This window comes from Podarcis liolepis, assembly GCF_965112155.1.
Source record: "Podarcis liolepis genome assembly, chromosome: 11".
NCBI lineage: Eukaryota > Metazoa > Chordata > Lepidosauria > Squamata > Lacertidae > Podarcis > Podarcis liolepis.
Window position 1 is genome coordinate 30,665,842 of NC_139565.1, and position 18,987 is coordinate 30,684,828.

An 18,987-nucleotide genomic window follows, 5' to 3' on the forward strand; every position below is an offset into this window, starting at 1 on the left:
CCAGGTAGAGACACTGGGCCCTGAGTAAGTATCTATAGGACCTGTCTGCAGATATGATCTCCAGGCAGTATGTGTGTGTGTACGCGCAGGGAAGAAAGGGACAGAAAGATGATAGGTATGGGGGGTGAGTAGGGGAAGGCAGGGGGCAGTTGCTGGGGCAGTGCATGCTTCTGCCTCCTGCTACCCTGGTCCTTAAGCTGAATACAACTGTATTCAGCCATAAAATGGAGTTCTCCTTCTCCTTTGCAAATAAAGGCTCCATAGGAAGGTCTGTAGATGAAGGGGCAGAGCATGCAACTGAGGCAAGGAAAATCCCCCAGGCCAACATGTTCAGGGAGGGCTGTGTGAAAGGGATTTCAGGCCCTGTCAATCGGTTTAGATGATGGTGAGGTCTCTATAGACCACTGTTGTGTCTGAAGGGAAGGCAGTTTGAAAGGTGGCAGGTGAGGCTTAATCTCAGGGAGGATGTGTGCGTAGGAAGTGCCCAGGAGGAAGAGGAGCGGAAAAATAAGGCTGGGGTGGCAGGTACAGTTGAGTGGGGACTAAACTGAAGCTACTGAAGGCAGGGGGTCCCATAGACAGAAAAGCTTATGCACAGGGTGCAGTGGCAGTAGGGTGAGGTAGGAAAAAAGTGCCGGAACTGCCCCCCTGAGAATTTTGGACTTTCCACAAAGATGTGTCACTTCAGTTTGGTGTCACTTCAGTTTCTTCAAGTAAAGGTTGTGAGGCTGAGGCCACACAGCTCAATAGCACAGTTCCCAGTTTTTCTGGTGCGAGTTCGGCTCCCAGAGAAGCTATACTCCTGGGAAACGCCCTTTGCCTCTCTCATGAGTGCCCAACAGTTAAGGAAGAAAGGAAGAGAAGCTTTTAAAATGCTTACGTGTCCTGGCGCTTGCTCAAAATGGCGCACAGAGTCTTTCTCTGCTCCACACCCGTTTTGAGTTGAGGCAGCAAGCTCAGCCCTGTGCTGCTCATCTGAGAGCTGAGTTTCGGCTGGGGGGGAAAGGCCTGGAAGTTCATAGCATGTATTGACATCCAATGAAGCTGCTGAAAGATTCAGGACAGATTTTTTTTTTTAAGTACTTATTCATGCAGTCAAACACATAGGAAGCAGTGATCACCACTAACCTGGATGGTTTTAAAAGGTTAGACAGATTAGACGTAGTATGCTTCTGAATCACAGACACTGGACACTGCAGTAAGGTGGAATAATCTTGTGCTCAGGTCCTGCTTAAAAGTTTCCATAGGCATCTGACTGGCCACTGTGAAAACAGGTTGTTGGACTAAATGGGCTGATGGCCTGATCCATCAGCCTCTTTTTATGTTCTTAGCATTCAAAGAACAGTTAAAAACATTATCTCAGTTAGTGATTTCAGGATTGTCAGCCATCAAATGCCTGGGTAAATAGAAATGTTTTTAAATCCCCCTTAAAAGACAATTTATAAGAACATAAATACACTATTACAACTTAAGAGGGCAGGTGTGCAATGCATGCTGCTTTTTCATTCCCCTTCTACACAAAAAAGTTCAAACAATTTATTGGGCAATGCTGTATCTTCTATGAAGTCACATTCGTACGACCAAGGTGACCCACACAACTGCCAGAACTTGTTAATGATAAATTTTAAGTAATATTTAACCTATGATATGGTCAGAAAGATTGAAAAAGATGTTTTGATGACTAAATATAGAAATTTAAAGTTTGCTGTTGCCATGTTCAGAACAGATTGGGGCAGCTGAGACTCAAAGAAAGTGGTTTACCCAAGGCAACCTCAGAGCAAGTTTGTAGCATAGGTGAAATTTGAGTTAGGCACTTCCTGGTTCACAGCTTGATCTCTTAACCACTCCTCTCTAACCTAGTTACAGCAGGGGCAGAACCCACACCTTCTGAAGTTTCCATTTCTACTTAACTTTTAAAGGCTTAGCAACTCTGTCACGTATTTAATTGAATCATAGCAAACATACTGGCACTACCAGCTAAGACCAGCTGACATCATTCACTATCTGTTGATTTTGATGTAAAGAGCAAAAAGAAATGGACAGAGAAATGAATCAAGATTGTTAAGCAAGACCTCACCAACTTGAGGAAGGTGAACTGGGGCAATAATCTGAAGCCCAAGAGCAGAGATGTGATGTTTCCACATGCACCTTGGATTACAATTGTAGCTAACACAAATAACAACAAAAAATGTTTTGTACAGATGTACTGTACTATTTAAAATACAGTTTTGTACCCTGAATCATATCCAGGTAATGGCCATTTCATTCCAACAGGCCTTTAGGAACTGACTGTTTTTAAAGAAAGGGCTGGCGTTGTGATGTTTTTCTTGTCATTATCCTGGTTTTTAATTGATCATTTTATATCATTTTAATTCTGTTAGTGTCTAGTTACTTTTTAATGATTCTCTTTTCTGTTTTATCTTTGGTTTTGTATTCTTATCTGTTAGCCACCTTGAGTTCCGGGCTGGGAAAAAGGCAGAATATATATTAATATAAGGACTATGATGATAATATAGGCAGCCTGTGATGTAACAATACAGTATCAAATGAATATTCCCTTTAATGCTCACATCACCAACATATAAACAAGGCTTGTTTCTGATAGCTATTTGTGATTTTTTATAAAATTGTATGCCTTACACAAATAGTTGAAAATAAATCTTACTTGTCGGGCTGGCAACGTTTGAACAAGTAGTATTATTTACAAACTGCTCCAGACAGCATTTGCATGAAGTCCCCACACCCTCTCACCTTCATAGTCAAGGTGGAACTGAATAACCAACTCACAACTGTCAACTGCCTGTTTCCAACTGCCACCTTCTTTCCACAACATCATTTATTCAATGTGAAATACATTTCCATTGAAAATGGATTACAAATACTAACAGTTTCTAGGGTTGCACAGCGACCAGAAAATGGGGTTGCTTCTGTTGTAATTCCTCCCCCACCTCCAATTTTGTTTTGCTTTTTTCATTTTATTTTCACTTCACAGTTACTGCTTTTGTCCTCCCTGTCTCTGCCTCTGAATTAGTTTTAGGCTCCACACCCAGCCTCTGTCTAGCTATCAGAATTGTTTATTTCAAGACTAAGGCTGCAACCATATGCACACTTACCTGAGCGTTAACTCCCATTTAATTAAATGGGGCTTGCTTCTAAGTAGTTAACACAGAACTGTAGTTCGTTTCCTTTCCAGAGAAGCCATAGCAGATCAAAGTCATCTAGTTAGTGCTCCCTGGCTGCATAATACTCTTTCCCGGCATTATTACTGTATACAGCAATGGAATTTCCAATAACAACAACAACTATTATTTTATTATTTATACCCTACCGATCTGGCTAGGTTTTCCCAGCCATTATGGGCGATTTACAGCATATCTAAAAATATTTTTTTAAATCAAACATTAAAAACCTCCCAATACAAGGCTGCCTTCATTTCTCTTCTAAAAGTTGTGTAATTCTTTATCTCCTTGACATCTGAAGGGAGGGCATTCCACAGGGAGGGCGCCACTACCAAGAAGGCCCTCTGCCTGTTTCCAATAGGATCACGAAAGCAAACGGCTTTGGGTATAGACATAGTAATTCAATACAATATTAAAATCCATTAAAATCCATCTGTATTATTTGGAAACATGAAAAAGAAAAAGAAAAGGAGGCAACACAGCTGAAAACCTATTAAAGTAGAGAAAAGGTCTGAAGCACTGAGAAGTATTATATGGTGAAATAGTATTAAATACATGCATTTCTAGGACATCCAGTTTTAAAAACCCATATATATACTTTTCTGGACACATAACATAAAATTTGGCACATGCTACAGGCACACAAGGTCTACCCATTCCAATGAAATGTGTCTATAGATTGCAGTTCATTCACCACGTTCACCACAAGGTGGCACGGAAACACAAACAGAATCATTGAGAGCACTGGAATTCCACCAGGTGTCAACCAAGCAAAAACAATAATGACTTTTTGACCAAATACCAGTACTGTACTTCTATGTAACTGAAGTCCTAAACTTTTGCAGTCTATTCATAAGCATGTGTACTCAGCAACGAGCACTACCGAGAGTTCAGTGAAACTTACTTCCTGGCATGTATGCTTAGAACTGCAGCTCTAAAGTACCTGGTTACTTGTGAGTAACTTCCTCATGAAATGCTGAGTTCAGCTCAAAGCCATGCTGCAATCTGAGCTGCAATTCTGAGACAAGAAGTTTCAGCAGAAATGCATATGCTCAAAATAAAATATGTGAACTATATTTATAAACTCAGGAAATGATGAGTTCATCTGGCCCTTAGAAGTACAATGAGAAGCAAATAATTTGAGAACAAAATGCCAGAACTTTTGAACAGCTAATATACTGTGATTACACCAAAAACCATGTACCTTTTGACTAAAAGCTTTGCTTGCAAAATACCTGAAGAGGCCAATGACAAGTAGGATTGTTCGTGAAAGCAGTGCTCTATTATCCCATTAATGGTTTGAAGGCTGTGATCCTGTACACACTTGCCAGGAATTAAATCTCATTTAACTCAAGAGGGCTTGTTTCTGAGCAGATGCATTTAACATAAACCAACCAAAGTGAATCCACCCTTGTTTTTCATGCAGCATATCTTTGACAAACAAATTAATAAAATTGTATCAAATCAATTAACCTAGTGCCAATACAGCATTTTTTTAAAAAAAGATGGCACAAGGCAGATAAATTCTAACAGCAGCAATGCAAAGCACAGACTATTGGGCTTTAATAGCATAGGTCTCAATAAGAAAACCACCTCGGGGGCTTTTAAGAATGCTGTCTTCATATAGGAAACCTGCTAATATTTGCAAGTGGGTTTTAGATGTCCAGGCCCTTAGCATAGCCTTCCAAAGATATTTTCTTTTTTTAAAAAAAGCCAGAACTAAATGCAAGATTTCTGCCTCCCTCTGAAAAGATGCTAATTCCGTCACTGCTCCCATTTACTGTTATTCCTGGTATGCCGTGGTATTTTTTTTAAACAATAATTTCGCTTCTTTGTAATGCAGCTTGCCCAGCGGAGCCATTGCAGGACAGCTGGCCCCATCACTACCTAGCATGAAACGCTATGAGGTTTCTAAGGGGGGCTCGGCTGTTTGGAGGAGCTCTAACCGGTAAGCCCCCCTTCTCCTCTGACCATTTCTTGCTTCCACAGCCTAGGAAAGCAATGCATTCCTCTTCTTACGGCCGTAAACTGCTGCTCTCGCTGCAAAGGCAGCTTTCATTGCACGCGAAAGGGAAGGCGGCTGCCTTGCACGCAGCCGAGCGCGCCGCTCTGCCTCTGTTACACCTACTGTATAAGGGGAGAAGCGCCGCGCCTGCGCGCTGGGGTTGTTTTTCACAAAGCTCCTTAAAGCGAGCAGGCAGCCACCAGTCGCCTGTCTTTGTAAGGAGACCACAGAGCCGGAGAGCAGCTGTGCGCGGCGTCTCGCCTTGCCTACTTTTTAAGCAACCCCGATGAAGTGCTCGTAGGGAACACGCTGATCCTGCCCGCAGCCTTTTTCGCAGGGCAGAGGAGCTGATCAGTGTGTCAGGCGGAGATCGCATTTTTATATGAGATCTTGACTTTTTTCTCTCTTCCCCCTCCTTTTTTCTTACAGTATATTTTTATAGACTTTTGTTATCTTGAAAAACAAAAAACTCAACATGGTGCTGGGGAAGGTGAAGAGTTTGACAATAAGCTTTGACTGTCTTAATGACAGCAACGTCCCCGTCTATTCTAGCGGGGATACAGTCTCAGGAAGGGTGAATTTAGAAGTGACTGGGGAAATTAGAGTCAAATCGCTTAAAATCCATGCAAGAGGACATGCAAAAGTACGCTGGACTGAATCTAGAAATGCTGGATCCAACACTGCCTACACACAGAATTACACTGAAGAAGTAGAATATTTTAACCATAAAGATATCTTAATTGGACACGAAAGAGGTAAGTCTGAATTTTTAACTGATTACTCTAAAATGACGGGTTGTTCGGGGGGGGGTTTCTATCGGAAGGCAATTTTCTTTTGATCACTGCAGTCTGGTCCTAGCACGCTTACTCAGAAGTAAACCCCACTGAATGCAATGGAACTTGCTCTCCTGTTAAGTGTTTAGGAGCACCGCGTCAGATGCATAGCTATTTAAAGCCATAGAATGTGTAAGGAAGCAAATAGGGTGACCCCCCCCCCAAGATCTCGGTGCATCTATAAAGTGGCTCCAGATAAGACTTTTCTCCAGCTCTAGCCTGCTCTTTAAGAGACCCTATCCACTTCATAATTAAAAAGAAATTGAATGTGGGGTGGGGGATTTTGCATCAACTAAATGATCCCCAACAAATTGTTTTGCTAATGCCCCCAGTTCGGGGTTTCGAGCTGGCAAGTGATGTCGCCTTCAGGATGGAGAATTGTTAGCAAGAGAAAGGGTTCCCTGCGGTTTATTTTGACACTTGCTTTCAGCACCCCACGTGTAGGTCCGCGTTCCCTTTCCCTTAAGCTCGGAAAAGTTGGGAAATCCGCCTTGTTCTTTTAGAACGCTTCTGCCAACGAGCCATATGTAAAAGCTATGTTGGGGGTGGGTGGAGAACCCTCATATAGGCGAATCCATTATAGAATTAGGGCATCATTTCGAAGTTGGGGACTTCTGCAGTCCATCCCATGGGCTGTGTCATTGCGAAGAATTCTACAATTTTTGAGAGCCACATTGATTGGGAAAACGGGGATCAACCTCGTCGAGGGGTTAATTGGTCTTCGCATTGTTAATCTATTGTTCCAAATGGCATCAGTGTGCAAGTATAGGAGACTCTAAGGTTGTTTTTCTGAAGTTTCCACCCTTTGTTAGAAGCGGTTCAATCCTGTTTGGGACCAGTACTGAAGAGAAGGGAGGGGTGCTCCTTCTCCTCACAGCAGATTGGTTCTACGCGTCAGGTGGTGGCGATGACTTAATTCCTAGCACAAGAAAATGTTAAAACTGGTTATGTAATTTTTCCTCTTATATGTATATATATATACACACACACACATATATATATGCAGTAGATTTGCTGCGGACTCGAGAATTTTGTAGAAGGCTCTGATCGAGTGTCTTGCTTTTGTTTTTTAATGCACTAGGAAGTTGCACAGTATATATTGTATTGCTTGCAAAGGATGGGCGGTTGAAACGTATTAATCAGGGAAGTGGAAGAATTTTGTGCAGTCTTAAAACTGCATACCCTTTAATTCAGCTGGTGTGCAAAAGTGCATAGCCTACCCCCGGCACTGGGAATCTTAAAATGCTGCTGCCCAGTAACAGATATGCAAAAGGGGCAAAAGCACCCAAGCCACGCATGCACAAATAACCAATGCAGCTTTTTAAGAGGATGGGCTGCAAGTGAAAGAAGAGACTCTTTTCACTGCCTTTTCCCAGAAAGCAGAACTGAGCTTGCACCTGTTAATGCCGTGGCTGCGTCCTAGGACCCCAACCACCCGCGAGTGTGTGTATGTGCGCTTGCGTGCCTTTATAATGGCAGAAACCTAAGCTTTCGAGTATCTGAACCCGGGGGGGGGGACCTTGGCTGAGCACATTTATCCTTCTCCCCTGTGCCGCCCAAGGCAGCGAGTGGCCTGCTTGGCTGGTGAGCCCCGCACCCTCTGCCCTCTCCCCTCTCGCGCCAGCACCAAGGCAAGCTGGCCGAGGGAGTTTCAATGACTTAGCCGCGGAAGGCAGAAACCCTGCTCAGCCTAGCGTGCTCGCGGAAGGAAGCCCCGCCCAGCACCCGCACCGTCATTGGCCCGCCGGGGTTTGTTAGCCTGTTGCTAAGGTAATGCCTGGCCTTGATTGGGAGGCGGGTGAGCCCGAGAGGGCGGGGAGAGGGAGGAGCGGGGAGAGGAGGCGGGGCTCTCGTTTCCGGATCTCGCCAGTGTCTTGCAAGGCGGGCGGCTGCGCGGACGGGTTTTTGGGTGTCTTGTCTTCTCGGTCGCGGGTTGTCGTCCGCTACGGGCTCCCCTTTGTCCCGCCGCAACTGCTTTGTGTCCGGCCCTGGAGCGCTTGACTTAGCTGGCCTGCACGTGTGGAAGTGCATACACGCGCCCTGCAGTGCAAGGGCCAGTTGCTCCCTAGCACCTGCTGCTGTTGCACCTCGCGAGACGGGCTCCAGGCTTCTCCAGTGCATTTTGTGTTGGTGAAAGTTGCGTACTGAAGCCTTCCCCCCCCCCCGCAATTAAGTTAAGACCCATTAAAATAATGGGGGGGTGTCCGCCCCCGGATTCTTTAGCGGGCTCTTTCCTAGTCCCCCGGGTGCATAAAAGGGCGCATCGGATTGCGGGCCGACCTATCTGCAAGGCTCCTTATTGCCACGTCTAAGCCGCGGATGCTTGGAAATAGGGGGGGGGGGTCCTTGAACATGTGGATTCCATCAGCGTCGGGATGTGGATGTGCGCGCCGTCACGTACAACCAAAATCCACTCTTGTCCACAAATCAGCAGTAGCGAGGTCAGACCCAGTGAACATGGCCGAATATTTCGTGTGTGTAACAAGTTATGACATCAACAGCAAGCCTTGCTCAAATGCCATGCCAGTTGGGGTTGGGCCTTTAAATGCAGCCATTGGAAGCCTGCGGGGATTGGCAATCAATCTCTACACCCTACATGCATATATCTGCTGGAGAAATATAATGTTGGCTGGGTGCAGCCTTAAACCGCATAGAACCGGGATTCCCCCCAAGAAACACAATAACATAAAGCTGCCCCTTACAGGGGAGCCAGATCGTTGGTCCACGGTAGCTCGGTATCGCAGGCACTGGCGGGCAGCAGCCCTCCCCAGCGATTGAACGTGTGCAACCGTGTCTATGCAAAGCACGTGTTCTGCCATTTCTACCCTGAGAATGTGCAGGTGCCCGGGTTAGCACCCGTGTCACCCAGAAAGGCTGCGGACCTAAAATGGGAGACGGATTCCTTATTCTAAAGATAATCATTCTCCCCCTCCCCCCCATTACAGAACTTTCCCCTACAGGGGAACGGAAGCAGCTTTCCTTTATTTCAGGCAAAGGTATATTTGCAAGGGGGCGCGCCTTGGATCCCCACGTCCCTCTTAACTGCAGCCTTTGCGTTTAGCAGACCTAAGTTCCCTGGATGCAGCTTTGCAGAAGCGAACCCCGTTTTCTCTCTCTTTCCCCCCCCCCCGCCCAGCCCCCCGCCATCTTTTGCATTTTGCTTTAATTGCGGCGAGGCGGCCGCTGCCTTTTGTCACGTTTCCCCCGGTTAGCTGGAAAGGGCATTGCTGAGCCACGCCATGCCATGCCAAGCATCGGGGACCGGAAGCCGAAGAAGGGAAAGAAGCGGCTGTTCTTCTCTCCCTCTCCCTTCCTCCCCTCCCCCTTCCATGACGCCTACAACGAAGCAAGTTCGGTTGAGGCGTGCGGAGCCGCTGAGCAAATAGGCTGGCTCGGGAAGCGCAATGTATACTGTATGCATATGAGCGGCTGGCTGGCTGGGACTCTGCTCGCACCGGTTTAGGCCGGTCCTCTCCTGCTTGAGTCTAGTCTGTGATTGACAGCTCAGCACTTGTTTACCACAGCTCGGCTGCTGCTGCTCTTCTTGCTGAGGCTGAAGGGAAACTGCTGAGCTGGCAGAAAGGGGGGGAGGCGGGAGAAGGAAAAGGGGAAAGATTCTAAAAACAAAAATCCCAGTGGAAAAAAATTAACAGATATATATATATTTAAAAACCACGTACACTAACACGAATCACACGAAAGCTTTTCTTTCAGGAAAAACACACAATTATAATAACCCACTACATTCTGTAGACGCCAGGGAGTTTTAACTTGCATTTAGATTTAGTACATTTAGTACGCTTTGCCTGTACGTAATGGCATTCTTAGTTCCTTTACGGTTCTCTCTGTATAATAATCTTTTGAGCCTGGAGGGTGTGGGCAGGCAAGCAAGCTGTCCTTTGTCATGCAGTGACTTTTGTGCCCCCCCCCCCGTGAATTTCAAGGGCACCAGTCAGAAGGCATGGCTAACTGATTTGCACCTTTAGATTCGGTGCTTGATCACCCTTTTCATATATTACCACAAACCTTAACAATATAGCCTTAACCCAAATTTCCCTCTCCACGTCTTGAGAGATATGCAGCCCTTTTTCTAGTTTTGTAGGAATTTCAACCGAGCCCCCCTTGATATTTAAGGTATCCAGGAATTCAAAGGGCAAGGAAGGTCACCTTTAAAACGAACATTGCCTTCTCCTGCCTCTGTACTTCATCTCCTCAGCTAGATTCAGTCCAAAAGCAGCTTTTGAGTTATTTCCGATTAATGTGTGGTATTGTCGATGTCAATTTCTGACACTTTCAAGGTGTCCTTAAATGGACAAAGAAAGTTTTATGTTCGAATGGGTTTCAGTAAAAACCCTTATTCTCAAAATACCTTACTTGGAAATAATTATATTGACTTTGACCGGACAATAAGCTAAATACAGTACTTGGTATTAAATCAGTATTATTATTTTTAATATTGTTGTTAAGCATTCATCAGTAAGCAATAAATGTAGCAGGCACATTGGTGCATAGTAGATTAAATACAACCTTAACCTGCAAGGAGCTTGCAGCCTGAATTCAGACACAGGGGAAGATAACATAAGAAAAGTTAGCAGGGATGAATATTGCTGAAATAAAAGTAGCTGCTGAATTTAAATACATTCAAAGAATTGTTATTAATATAACAATTTGAAACTAAAATTCATATTGGGAATTAATCACAGACCAGTTACTATAATAGAAAGCTATTCAGGTCAATGGAACAACAAAACTGAGGGTGATGTTTACAGTTTTGCCCCTCCCCACTAATAATGCTTACACTGATTCCTCTCTGTGCAAATCCTGTATAATATATTAAGATATGTGTACAATATTTACAGGTGGAATAGCATATTGGGTTTTTCCCTCCTAGATGATGACAATTCTGAAGAAGGCCTCCACATCATTCATTCAGGACGGCATGAATATGCATTCAGCTTTGAGCTTCCACAGACGTAAGTATATGCGCTACTTGGGTTGTGTCAGAGACTGGCAAAGAGCATACTGGCAACAAATCAATAGTCCTAAAACTCATAGGTTGAGATGGGGCAGAGGGAAGAAAAAACCCTTTTCAATGGTCATGGAGATTGCACTAGAAAATGCTGCAAGGGCATTGTCCTGATCAACTATTAAGAGACTGCTTTAATTCATAATAGGAAAATAATGGGGAAAAACTGGACCAACTATTGCCCTTTGGTCAGTAATCCCCTTTTAAATCCTGTTCCCCACCCAAGATACTCTATTTGCTCAGCTCATGACCTAGTTGGTTTGCTACAAATGGGATAAACGATTGATCACTGGTCCTTTTAGAGCTGCTGGCATGACTTCCACATCAAATTAAGGGTGTACAGAACTGTATAGCTTGTTGTTTCAGTTGAACATGTTGAAACATAACAGCCAGGAAGACATAAATCAGAACAAAGCAGGATAAAATATGAGTGTTGAGGAAATGTTCAATGAAGGCAGTGGCTCGGCATTTGTAAGATAGTGATTATATAAAGAAAGCTAGAATTAGAGGAATAGGAGATATAGGTCAAAGGAAGGCAATGACAAGGGAATTAGTAGCATTAAAGTGTTTTAAAAATAGGAAATTAGGAGGAAGGTCTGAAAATACATTGTAAGATTATGAGTTCAAATACTAGACGAGAGGAGGAGGGGAGTGATATATATGCATATCAGTGGCTTAAACATTATGAGATTATAGATAGATATACATAGAAAGTGACTGGAGGAAACCAGGAAGGATGGAAGGCTGAGAGAAGATTTTCATAAAGGAAATTGGAATAATAACCATGTTTGTAAGCCTTGCAGCAAAACGATGCAGTCACTGCTTTCGTGTTGCATATTGAAAGCTCACGCAGAGCCTTCTTTTGAGTGTCTGCAGTTTTCTAGCCTATGTGGCATTTGCAGGTTCTCAGTATCCTATGGGGTTCCTTTCCAAAGATGCAATGTGACAAAATTTAGTTACTCCAGTCTGAAGGCTACTTTTAAAAAGTACGTTTTTGGAGTATAATTAATGTACAAGGCAATAAATGTGTTAATTGATGAAACTTATAAGGGGAAAAGGATCTGTAGGAAATTCTCAGACAGAACTACTTGCGCAGGGCAACCTGTAGAAATGTACCCTGCAAACTTAGATGAGAAAAGGTTAGCTGACCTCATTGTAGGTCGCAGAACTGGCAGGAGAATAATGATGAGACACCAAAGCCATCAACTCTAATAGTTGTGATTGTTTTTTAATGAGCCTGTTTCTTAGTAGCATAGATAAGAGTATATTAGCTGAAAATAATGTATAATTTTATCATTTTAATTCTACTATTCTAGGTGCATTCTTAATACCAAGAAATTTAATGATGTCATTCTGGCTCTAACAGATTTCCTGTATGCCTCCATTAAAGTTTCAGAGTATACAGATGGATGCTGTTTTTCCCCTGGAAGTTCTGAAAAACAGCTTTTCAAATACAAGCATAAAGTGGTTAAATAAAATAATTTCGTATCTTCTCATGCCTGAGAACATACCTGTAACTATTAAGGAACAGCCAAGCACTACAGGAACTGAAGGAGCATCTCCTACATTCATTGACTCTGACCTTGAAAAACATATATGAACTGAAATACTTACTGACTTTAATACAGTAGAGGTTTGGGTCTTTCTGGAAGTCAACTATTTCAAAGCAGTTTGTTGAGCTCATTTAGCTACTGCCTGTATAACCTACTCCCTAGATTTAAAAAGTGATTCCTTGTGAGAATAAAGAAACATCACCTGGTCCCAAATGAGGTTAAGGTGGAACACTTGGATTTAAATTTGTTGTGCTCCAATTCAACTGGAGTAAGTTGTGTTTATCCAAGTACTTCAGCTTAACTGGGTTGTGGGTTGGATTAATGTTTCCTTGTAGCATTCTACAGTGCAATTTCTGTACAAATATGGTTGTATTCTGTATATCTGCTCAGCAATTAATCTTAACTACAGAGATATTTCTCCCAAACTAATTGAACATCAAAATCCTACAAATTATCCTTAATTACATACTATGATGCATTAACAGTACAGTACAACTTATTATTACCCACTGTATACTTAAGCTAGACAACAACAGAAATAAAGACTCATTCAGCTTTGACCTTTGTGTCCTGAACAGACCACTTGCTACCTCATTTGAAGGCAGACATGGCAGTGTGCGCTATTGGGTGAAAGCAGAATTGCACAGGCCTTGGCTTCTACCAGTAAAATTAAAGAAGGAATTTACAGTCTTTGAACATATAGATATCAACACTCCTTCATTACTGGTAAGAATTGACAGAATTACTCATTCTTTGTTTTTGGCATAAAAAACAGCAACACATGGTCCATGAAATATCAAAACGTGTAACAATAATTGTTAAGTACAGTGAAATACTTTAAAGTATAAGACTATAATGACCCAGTAAGTGGTAACATTGTTATAATAATTTAATCAAGTATTTTTAAGCTGCTTGTTTTTAAAGTAATGTATTTTAACTGTTCTAATAAAAATTAACTGCTATATGGAACAGTTGTATTTCTGCAAGAAACTTCAGCTTGAGAATGTTGCAGCTTGATCAAGCAATGTAAAAAAAAACAAACCAATTGTACTGCCGTGCATTATTCATTATTCTACTACTGATAATTTACCTATCAAATGGGGAGAAATGATCATACTTCTGTATGTTATCATAAAATCTTATTTTGATAAATGTTTTGACATTTTAATAAGATTAATTCAATCTGACCTGAACTATTTTATTATCTCCTGGATTTTAATTAAATATGTGAAAATGGAACACGTAAAGAAAAGTCCATTGAAACAGGGTTCTTTTTGCTTATGGCTGAAAAGTCATTTTATCTGGGAGGACATAGGACTGTATCTAAAACCCACCAAAATCAACATGAATATTTCTATAGATTTTTGTGGGTTTGGACAAGGAATTGTTTTCATATGGGGTGGGGGAACAAGAATATAGTTACCTTTGTGTACCTTCCTGTCAAGAAATGAATGTTGGTGTCCGAAATAAAGGGTGATGTGAGATATCACTTCATGCAATAAATGTTCAGAAGGCAACACTATTAAATGTTCTGAGAATTTCAGACTTAAGGCATGCATACCTGGAAGTAATTCATACTGAAATTGGGAAAGCTTTTGGAATTCGGGTATATGGCTTCAGTCAATTTGGGCTTATTACAATAGGTTTAAAAAAATGGTCATTCTAAACACATATACTTAGAATGTCTATCTGGCTTATATTCTAAGATCATGAACCAAAATTTACTTATTTGAAAGTAAGCTTCATTTCATACAGTAAGTTCATTTATAGATATTTGGTAAGCATTACAACCATTTAGCATGCCTGCATGCATGTTTGAGTGGAAGGAAGTCTCAATTAACTGAGTTAAGTGAAGCTTATTTCCAGGTGTGCATAAAATCTGGCTTTAAGTTCATTTAGACTTTGAGCCTTAGCAAATGTGTTGATGGATACTTAAAATACTTGGGGCACCTGCCCATAACATAAATGCATAGAGTGCCTCTGGGCATATTAAGATGTCAAGGGGCTGGGGGAATCTTATCATCACTGCACTTTGCAGTGTACTCAGCCACCCTGTCTTAAAAGTTGTTTCTAAAAATATGTATTTTAAAAGGTGAGGTGGGGGAGAACGAAACAGTGCCAAAGACCTGGTGCTTACCTCTGGGCCTAAACCTGAGGTTTAAGAACAAGAACTTGAGAGCATAATTACATTGTGGATCTGGCTTTAAGATGCAGTCTGTTGCATTTTTTTCATATTTAGATTGCACTCTGAAGTATATTTACTTGGCAGCAAATCTCACTTAAACCAGTGTCCAAATAAGCAAGGTTACGATCATCCCTATTATATTCATCAGGATTAATGTAGAAACCTATGAAGCTGCCGTATACCAAAGCAGTACATTAGTCCAAGTATTGTCTATACTGCGGGTGGGGAACCTCCAGATATTGTTGAACTTCAGCCCCAGCCAGCATGACCCAACAATCAGGGATGATGGGAGTTGTAGTTGAACATCATCTGAAGGGCCACTCACTGGTCTGTGGACTGCAGCTCCCCAACCAAGGTTTCAGACAGACATCCCCCCCCCCCCCAGTCCTACTTGAATATATCTGGCATTAAGACTTTTAATGTATATTACATACTCTACCATTAAACTTAGCTGGTACACTTAGTCTTAAGTGCAAGTATACTGATTTAAGGAGTGAGAAAATGGATAGGTGTTTTTTCTTTTTTGTATTTTCCTATGAACCCATTTCCAACAATGTTGGAAACAGATTTAATGGAAGCTCGCCTACTTTACCCACACACTTAGTTTGCTCATGTAATGGGTAAGGGAGACAAGGAATCATTGTTCTGTGACATTTGGACACTTCCAGACATTAGCTTTCTTCTGCAGTTGTAATGATAACAGGCACATTGACATGATAGCCAGACAGGTGTCAATTCTGCCCAAAATTGTGTTGATCATTGCTCGTCCAGATGCACTAGCAAAATCAGCATGGGAGGGAACAGCAACCTTTGTGCAAAAACTGCAACTATATGTTCAAACCCTCATGATAACAGATACCACTTTAATAGGGTATTCTCTGTTTCATATCTGGGTTTGTAGTTACCTTTGCTGAAAAGCTGCTGTCTGGAAGCAACCCTGCGAATATACAGAGCTGTATTATTTCCACTGAGCTAAAAATGTAAATGTTTAATAATCTCCATTCTGTTTTTCTTTCAGTCACCCCAAGCAGGCACAAAAGAAAAGACTCTCTGTTGCTGGTTTTGTACCTCAGGCCCAATATCCTTAAGTGCCAAAATCGAAAGGAAGGGCTATACCCCAGGTATGTAACATGAGTTCTTTTTGAAATGGGTGTATGTGGCTTTCTGAGTGGGCTTCCTGGATTCAGCAAAACAGAATGTCCTACCAACTGATGCATACATTAGTTTTGCATCTTTACTGTCTAGGGGTGTAATTCAGATCATTTGCAACCAGTTTGTTTTTCCATTTATTTGAATGGGATGGAGGTTGTACATGCTCCCATAATCTTGTTGGGGTTGATCCTAGAACTCTTCCCATTGAACTGTTGAATGTTCTTAGCATTGCTAGACTAAGCAAGAATAGTATTACCAGCTGTAATGTTTGAATTTTAAGTTGAGTTGTCTTCCTTTCATCTAATGTATCTGTTCTCTGTTTCATTGAAGGTGAATCAATTCAGATCTTCGCAGAGATTGAGAACTGTTCCTCCCGGATGGTGGTGCCAAAAGCTGCCATTTATCAAACACAGGCATTCTATGCGAAAGGGAAAATGAAGGAAGTAAAGCAGCTTGTTGCCAACTTGCGTGGGGAATCCCTGTCATCGGGGAAGACAGAAACCTGGAATGGCAAGCAGTTAAAAATTCCACCTGTCTCTCCCTCTATCCTTGATTGCAGTATAATCCGCGTGGAATATTCTCTAATGGTAGGAACTTAATGTAACCTTTAGATATTCAATGCTCTAATACAAATATTCATGGTGGATGTATAGTTTCAGCTTTTCATAAATTTGTGTTGCTTATCTTCTAGGTATACGTGGATATTCCAGGTGCAATGGACTTATTTCTTAATTTACCACTTGTCATCGGTACTATCCCTTTACACCCGTTTGGCAGCAGAACTTCAAGTGTGAGCAGCCAGTGTAGCATGAACATGAATTGGCTTGGTCTGACACTGCCTGAAAGACCAGAAGGTAATTTGACCACATAGATTCTATATTGTTTGTTGGTGTATTCTTACATGAGCACTTTATTCTCTTAGTATCTTATTAATACAAACTTTGATAATCCTGTTGCACACTGGTGGAATTATCTGCTAGGAATCACCATGGTATCATTCTGACAGCAGGAAACTCAGGCCTGTTCTCCCCTGGAAAATTTTTTTTAGGGCTGAGCTACCATAACATCTGTTGAATTGTACTAATTTAGAAGAGGCTTACAATCAACAGATATGGAAGATAACAACACGGTTTCTTTTTTTGGCCTTCTTGATCTGTAGTCTCCAAGGCTTCTTGTAGATAAAACCTCAATTCCTTGAATTATGTTATCACTTCTTGGTATTTCTCACCTAACATTCAAGAGGTGACAGTGTCTCGCTAGCTTCCTCCTCTGAGATTGCACAAAAACAGTTTGAGCATGCATGTAGTTTCCTGTGCATGATGGTAAACCTGCTTTAGCATCCAGTCATAAGTTTACCAAAACTGTCCAATAAAATTAGAGCAAACAGACCAGCTGTTGAGCCTTTCTTATATCTACCTTGTGCAAATCACAATAACTAGAGTTTAATATATTTGTCATGTTATATATCTTGACATGCATAAGAACATTGTTCGAACTGCGTGTACTTTTGCCTTCAGCACCTCCTAGCTATGCAGAAGTGGTCACAGAAGAGCAGAGACAGTCCAGCCTAGCACCTGTAGCTGCTTGCGATGACTTTGAAAGAGCACTTCAAGGACCATTATTTGCCTATATCCAGGAGTTCCGATTTCTGCCTCCTCCACTCTATTCTGAGGTAAGGTTACAAGTACACAGCAAAATCTGCATTCCATTTTAAAATAAGACTATTTTTGCATGTGCTATTCTTCCTAGAATATCCCCCAAGATCATGCAATCTATACTTCATCCCAGGTGATCTTACTCTGACTAGGCAGTTACTTATGCCTGAAGAGACAAGGGGACAAGTAGTCCTCCTCCCCAGCCCCAGCTGCTGTGCTTAACCTTCCCAGAAGCTTCTGCTGCTGCTACTTCTCATGGGTAGGAAGAGCGAGCTTGTCTGCTCCGCTCTCTGGCCCACAGGAGCACCAGGGCGGCGGCGGAGGGAAGATGAGCAGCATGAAAGGGCTGGCTCCAGAGAGGGGCTGCTTAAAATGGCACTTCAGCCAGCTCAGCCCAGCCCCCTTCCTCCTCTAGGGAGGAGGTGCCACCGCAGTGTGTGGGGGGAATAGAATGGTGCGGGGGGGGGGGCGCAGCCCAAACAAACAGAATCCCTGCACCAATTCACAGACAGTCCACAGGCCAGATCCTGAAGACAATTGGGCCTGATCCAGCCCGCGAACCTTAGTTTGCCAACCCCTGCTCAAGACTCAGCTGTTTTTATTTTAATTAGGACTCTGTCATAATAATAGAAAAGTAATGCTTGTTTAAGGACTTGACCATTATGTAGCAGCATATGATAGTTTTTTAAAAAACTAGTTCAGTTTCCAACTCTGCCCAGTTTGTTGTTTGTTACAACTTGCTCATCCAGTATAAATATATGTGAACCAATGTGTTACATACAAAAACAGATACATGAAATGTACCTACACTTCAGCTGATTCATTCTTCTTTTTAAAATCAATAAAATTATGTTGCTTTAAATGCAAGATACCAAGTTGATTTTGTAATTAACTGCTTTAAATGTTTTCCTCAACTGAAGGATGACTGTGCTATTCAGCATTGGCACTGTGTTCAGTGTGGAAAGTGTGGATAGGATTGCAACATTAGCAGTCACGTCAATTATAGCTGTGTGTTGCTGTAACTGAGCACAGAGTGGTGTGCATCTGTTTTAGTTATGGTGGACTCCCATATAGCATTCTGTGGCTTGATGTTCTCTGGATTGGCACATTCAATGATTGCCAGTAAGAAGGCTCCTGATAAAATAAGGCACTTGAGTCGACAACTTGTTTTCTCATTCCTCTTCCTTCCAGGCTATTTCATACATTGTAAATGAGAAAGATGCATCAACTGAAAACAACATAGTGCCCTCTAAAAATGGATGCCAAACCAAAATAAATGTGCCAAATAGCACGGAAATTCTAATTGTTTTCAAATAAAAGTTTTGCATTTTTCATGATTAAGGCTCCTTTGTTCTAGAAAGGTGGTATTGCTGTCTTTGTTTTAAAAAGCAACAGCAAA

General features: G+C 42.1%; 1 protein-coding gene and 1 long non-coding RNA gene across 8 annotated transcripts in view; one reads left to right on the forward strand and one right to left on the reverse strand.

The window, feature by feature from the left end:
- LOC310688738 overlaps window positions 1-3,711 on the reverse strand; it is a 474,996-nt gene extending 471,285 nt beyond the window's left edge. Inside the window, exons 1-2 of one of the 3 annotated variants that reach the window (XR_014517114.1) lie at window positions 2,666-3,711; window positions 881-1,047 (exon numbers count right to left, since the gene is read on the reverse strand). This is a non-coding gene — a long non-coding RNA (uncharacterized lncRNA). The remainder of the gene's footprint in view (window positions 1-880; window positions 1,048-2,665) is intronic. The other 2 variants (XR_014517116.1, XR_014517115.1) reach the window with 2 other exon arrangements.
- Window positions 1-18,987, forward strand: part of ARRDC3 (arrestin domain containing 3) — a 21,348-nt gene continuing 2,361 nt past the window's right edge. Inside the window, exons 1-8 of one of the 5 annotated variants that reach the window (XM_083465449.1) lie at window positions 1-24; window positions 5,023-5,127; window positions 10,909-10,990; window positions 13,175-13,322; window positions 15,800-15,902; window positions 16,264-16,520; window positions 16,625-16,787; window positions 17,451-17,605. In XM_083465449.1, coding sequence (XP_083321575.1) covers window positions 5,082-5,127; window positions 10,909-10,990; window positions 13,175-13,322; window positions 15,800-15,902; window positions 16,264-16,520; window positions 16,625-16,787; window positions 17,451-17,605 — 954 coding nt within the window. In that variant the 5' untranslated portion in view covers window positions 1-24; window positions 5,023-5,081. Of the gene's footprint in view, window positions 25-5,022; window positions 5,128-5,266; window positions 5,940-7,880; window positions 8,459-10,908; window positions 10,991-13,174; window positions 13,323-15,799; window positions 15,903-16,263; window positions 16,521-16,624; window positions 16,788-17,415; window positions 17,606-18,987 lie in introns of those variants that run through there. The other 4 variants (XM_083465448.1, XR_014517074.1, XM_083465450.1 and 1 more) reach the window with 4 other exon arrangements.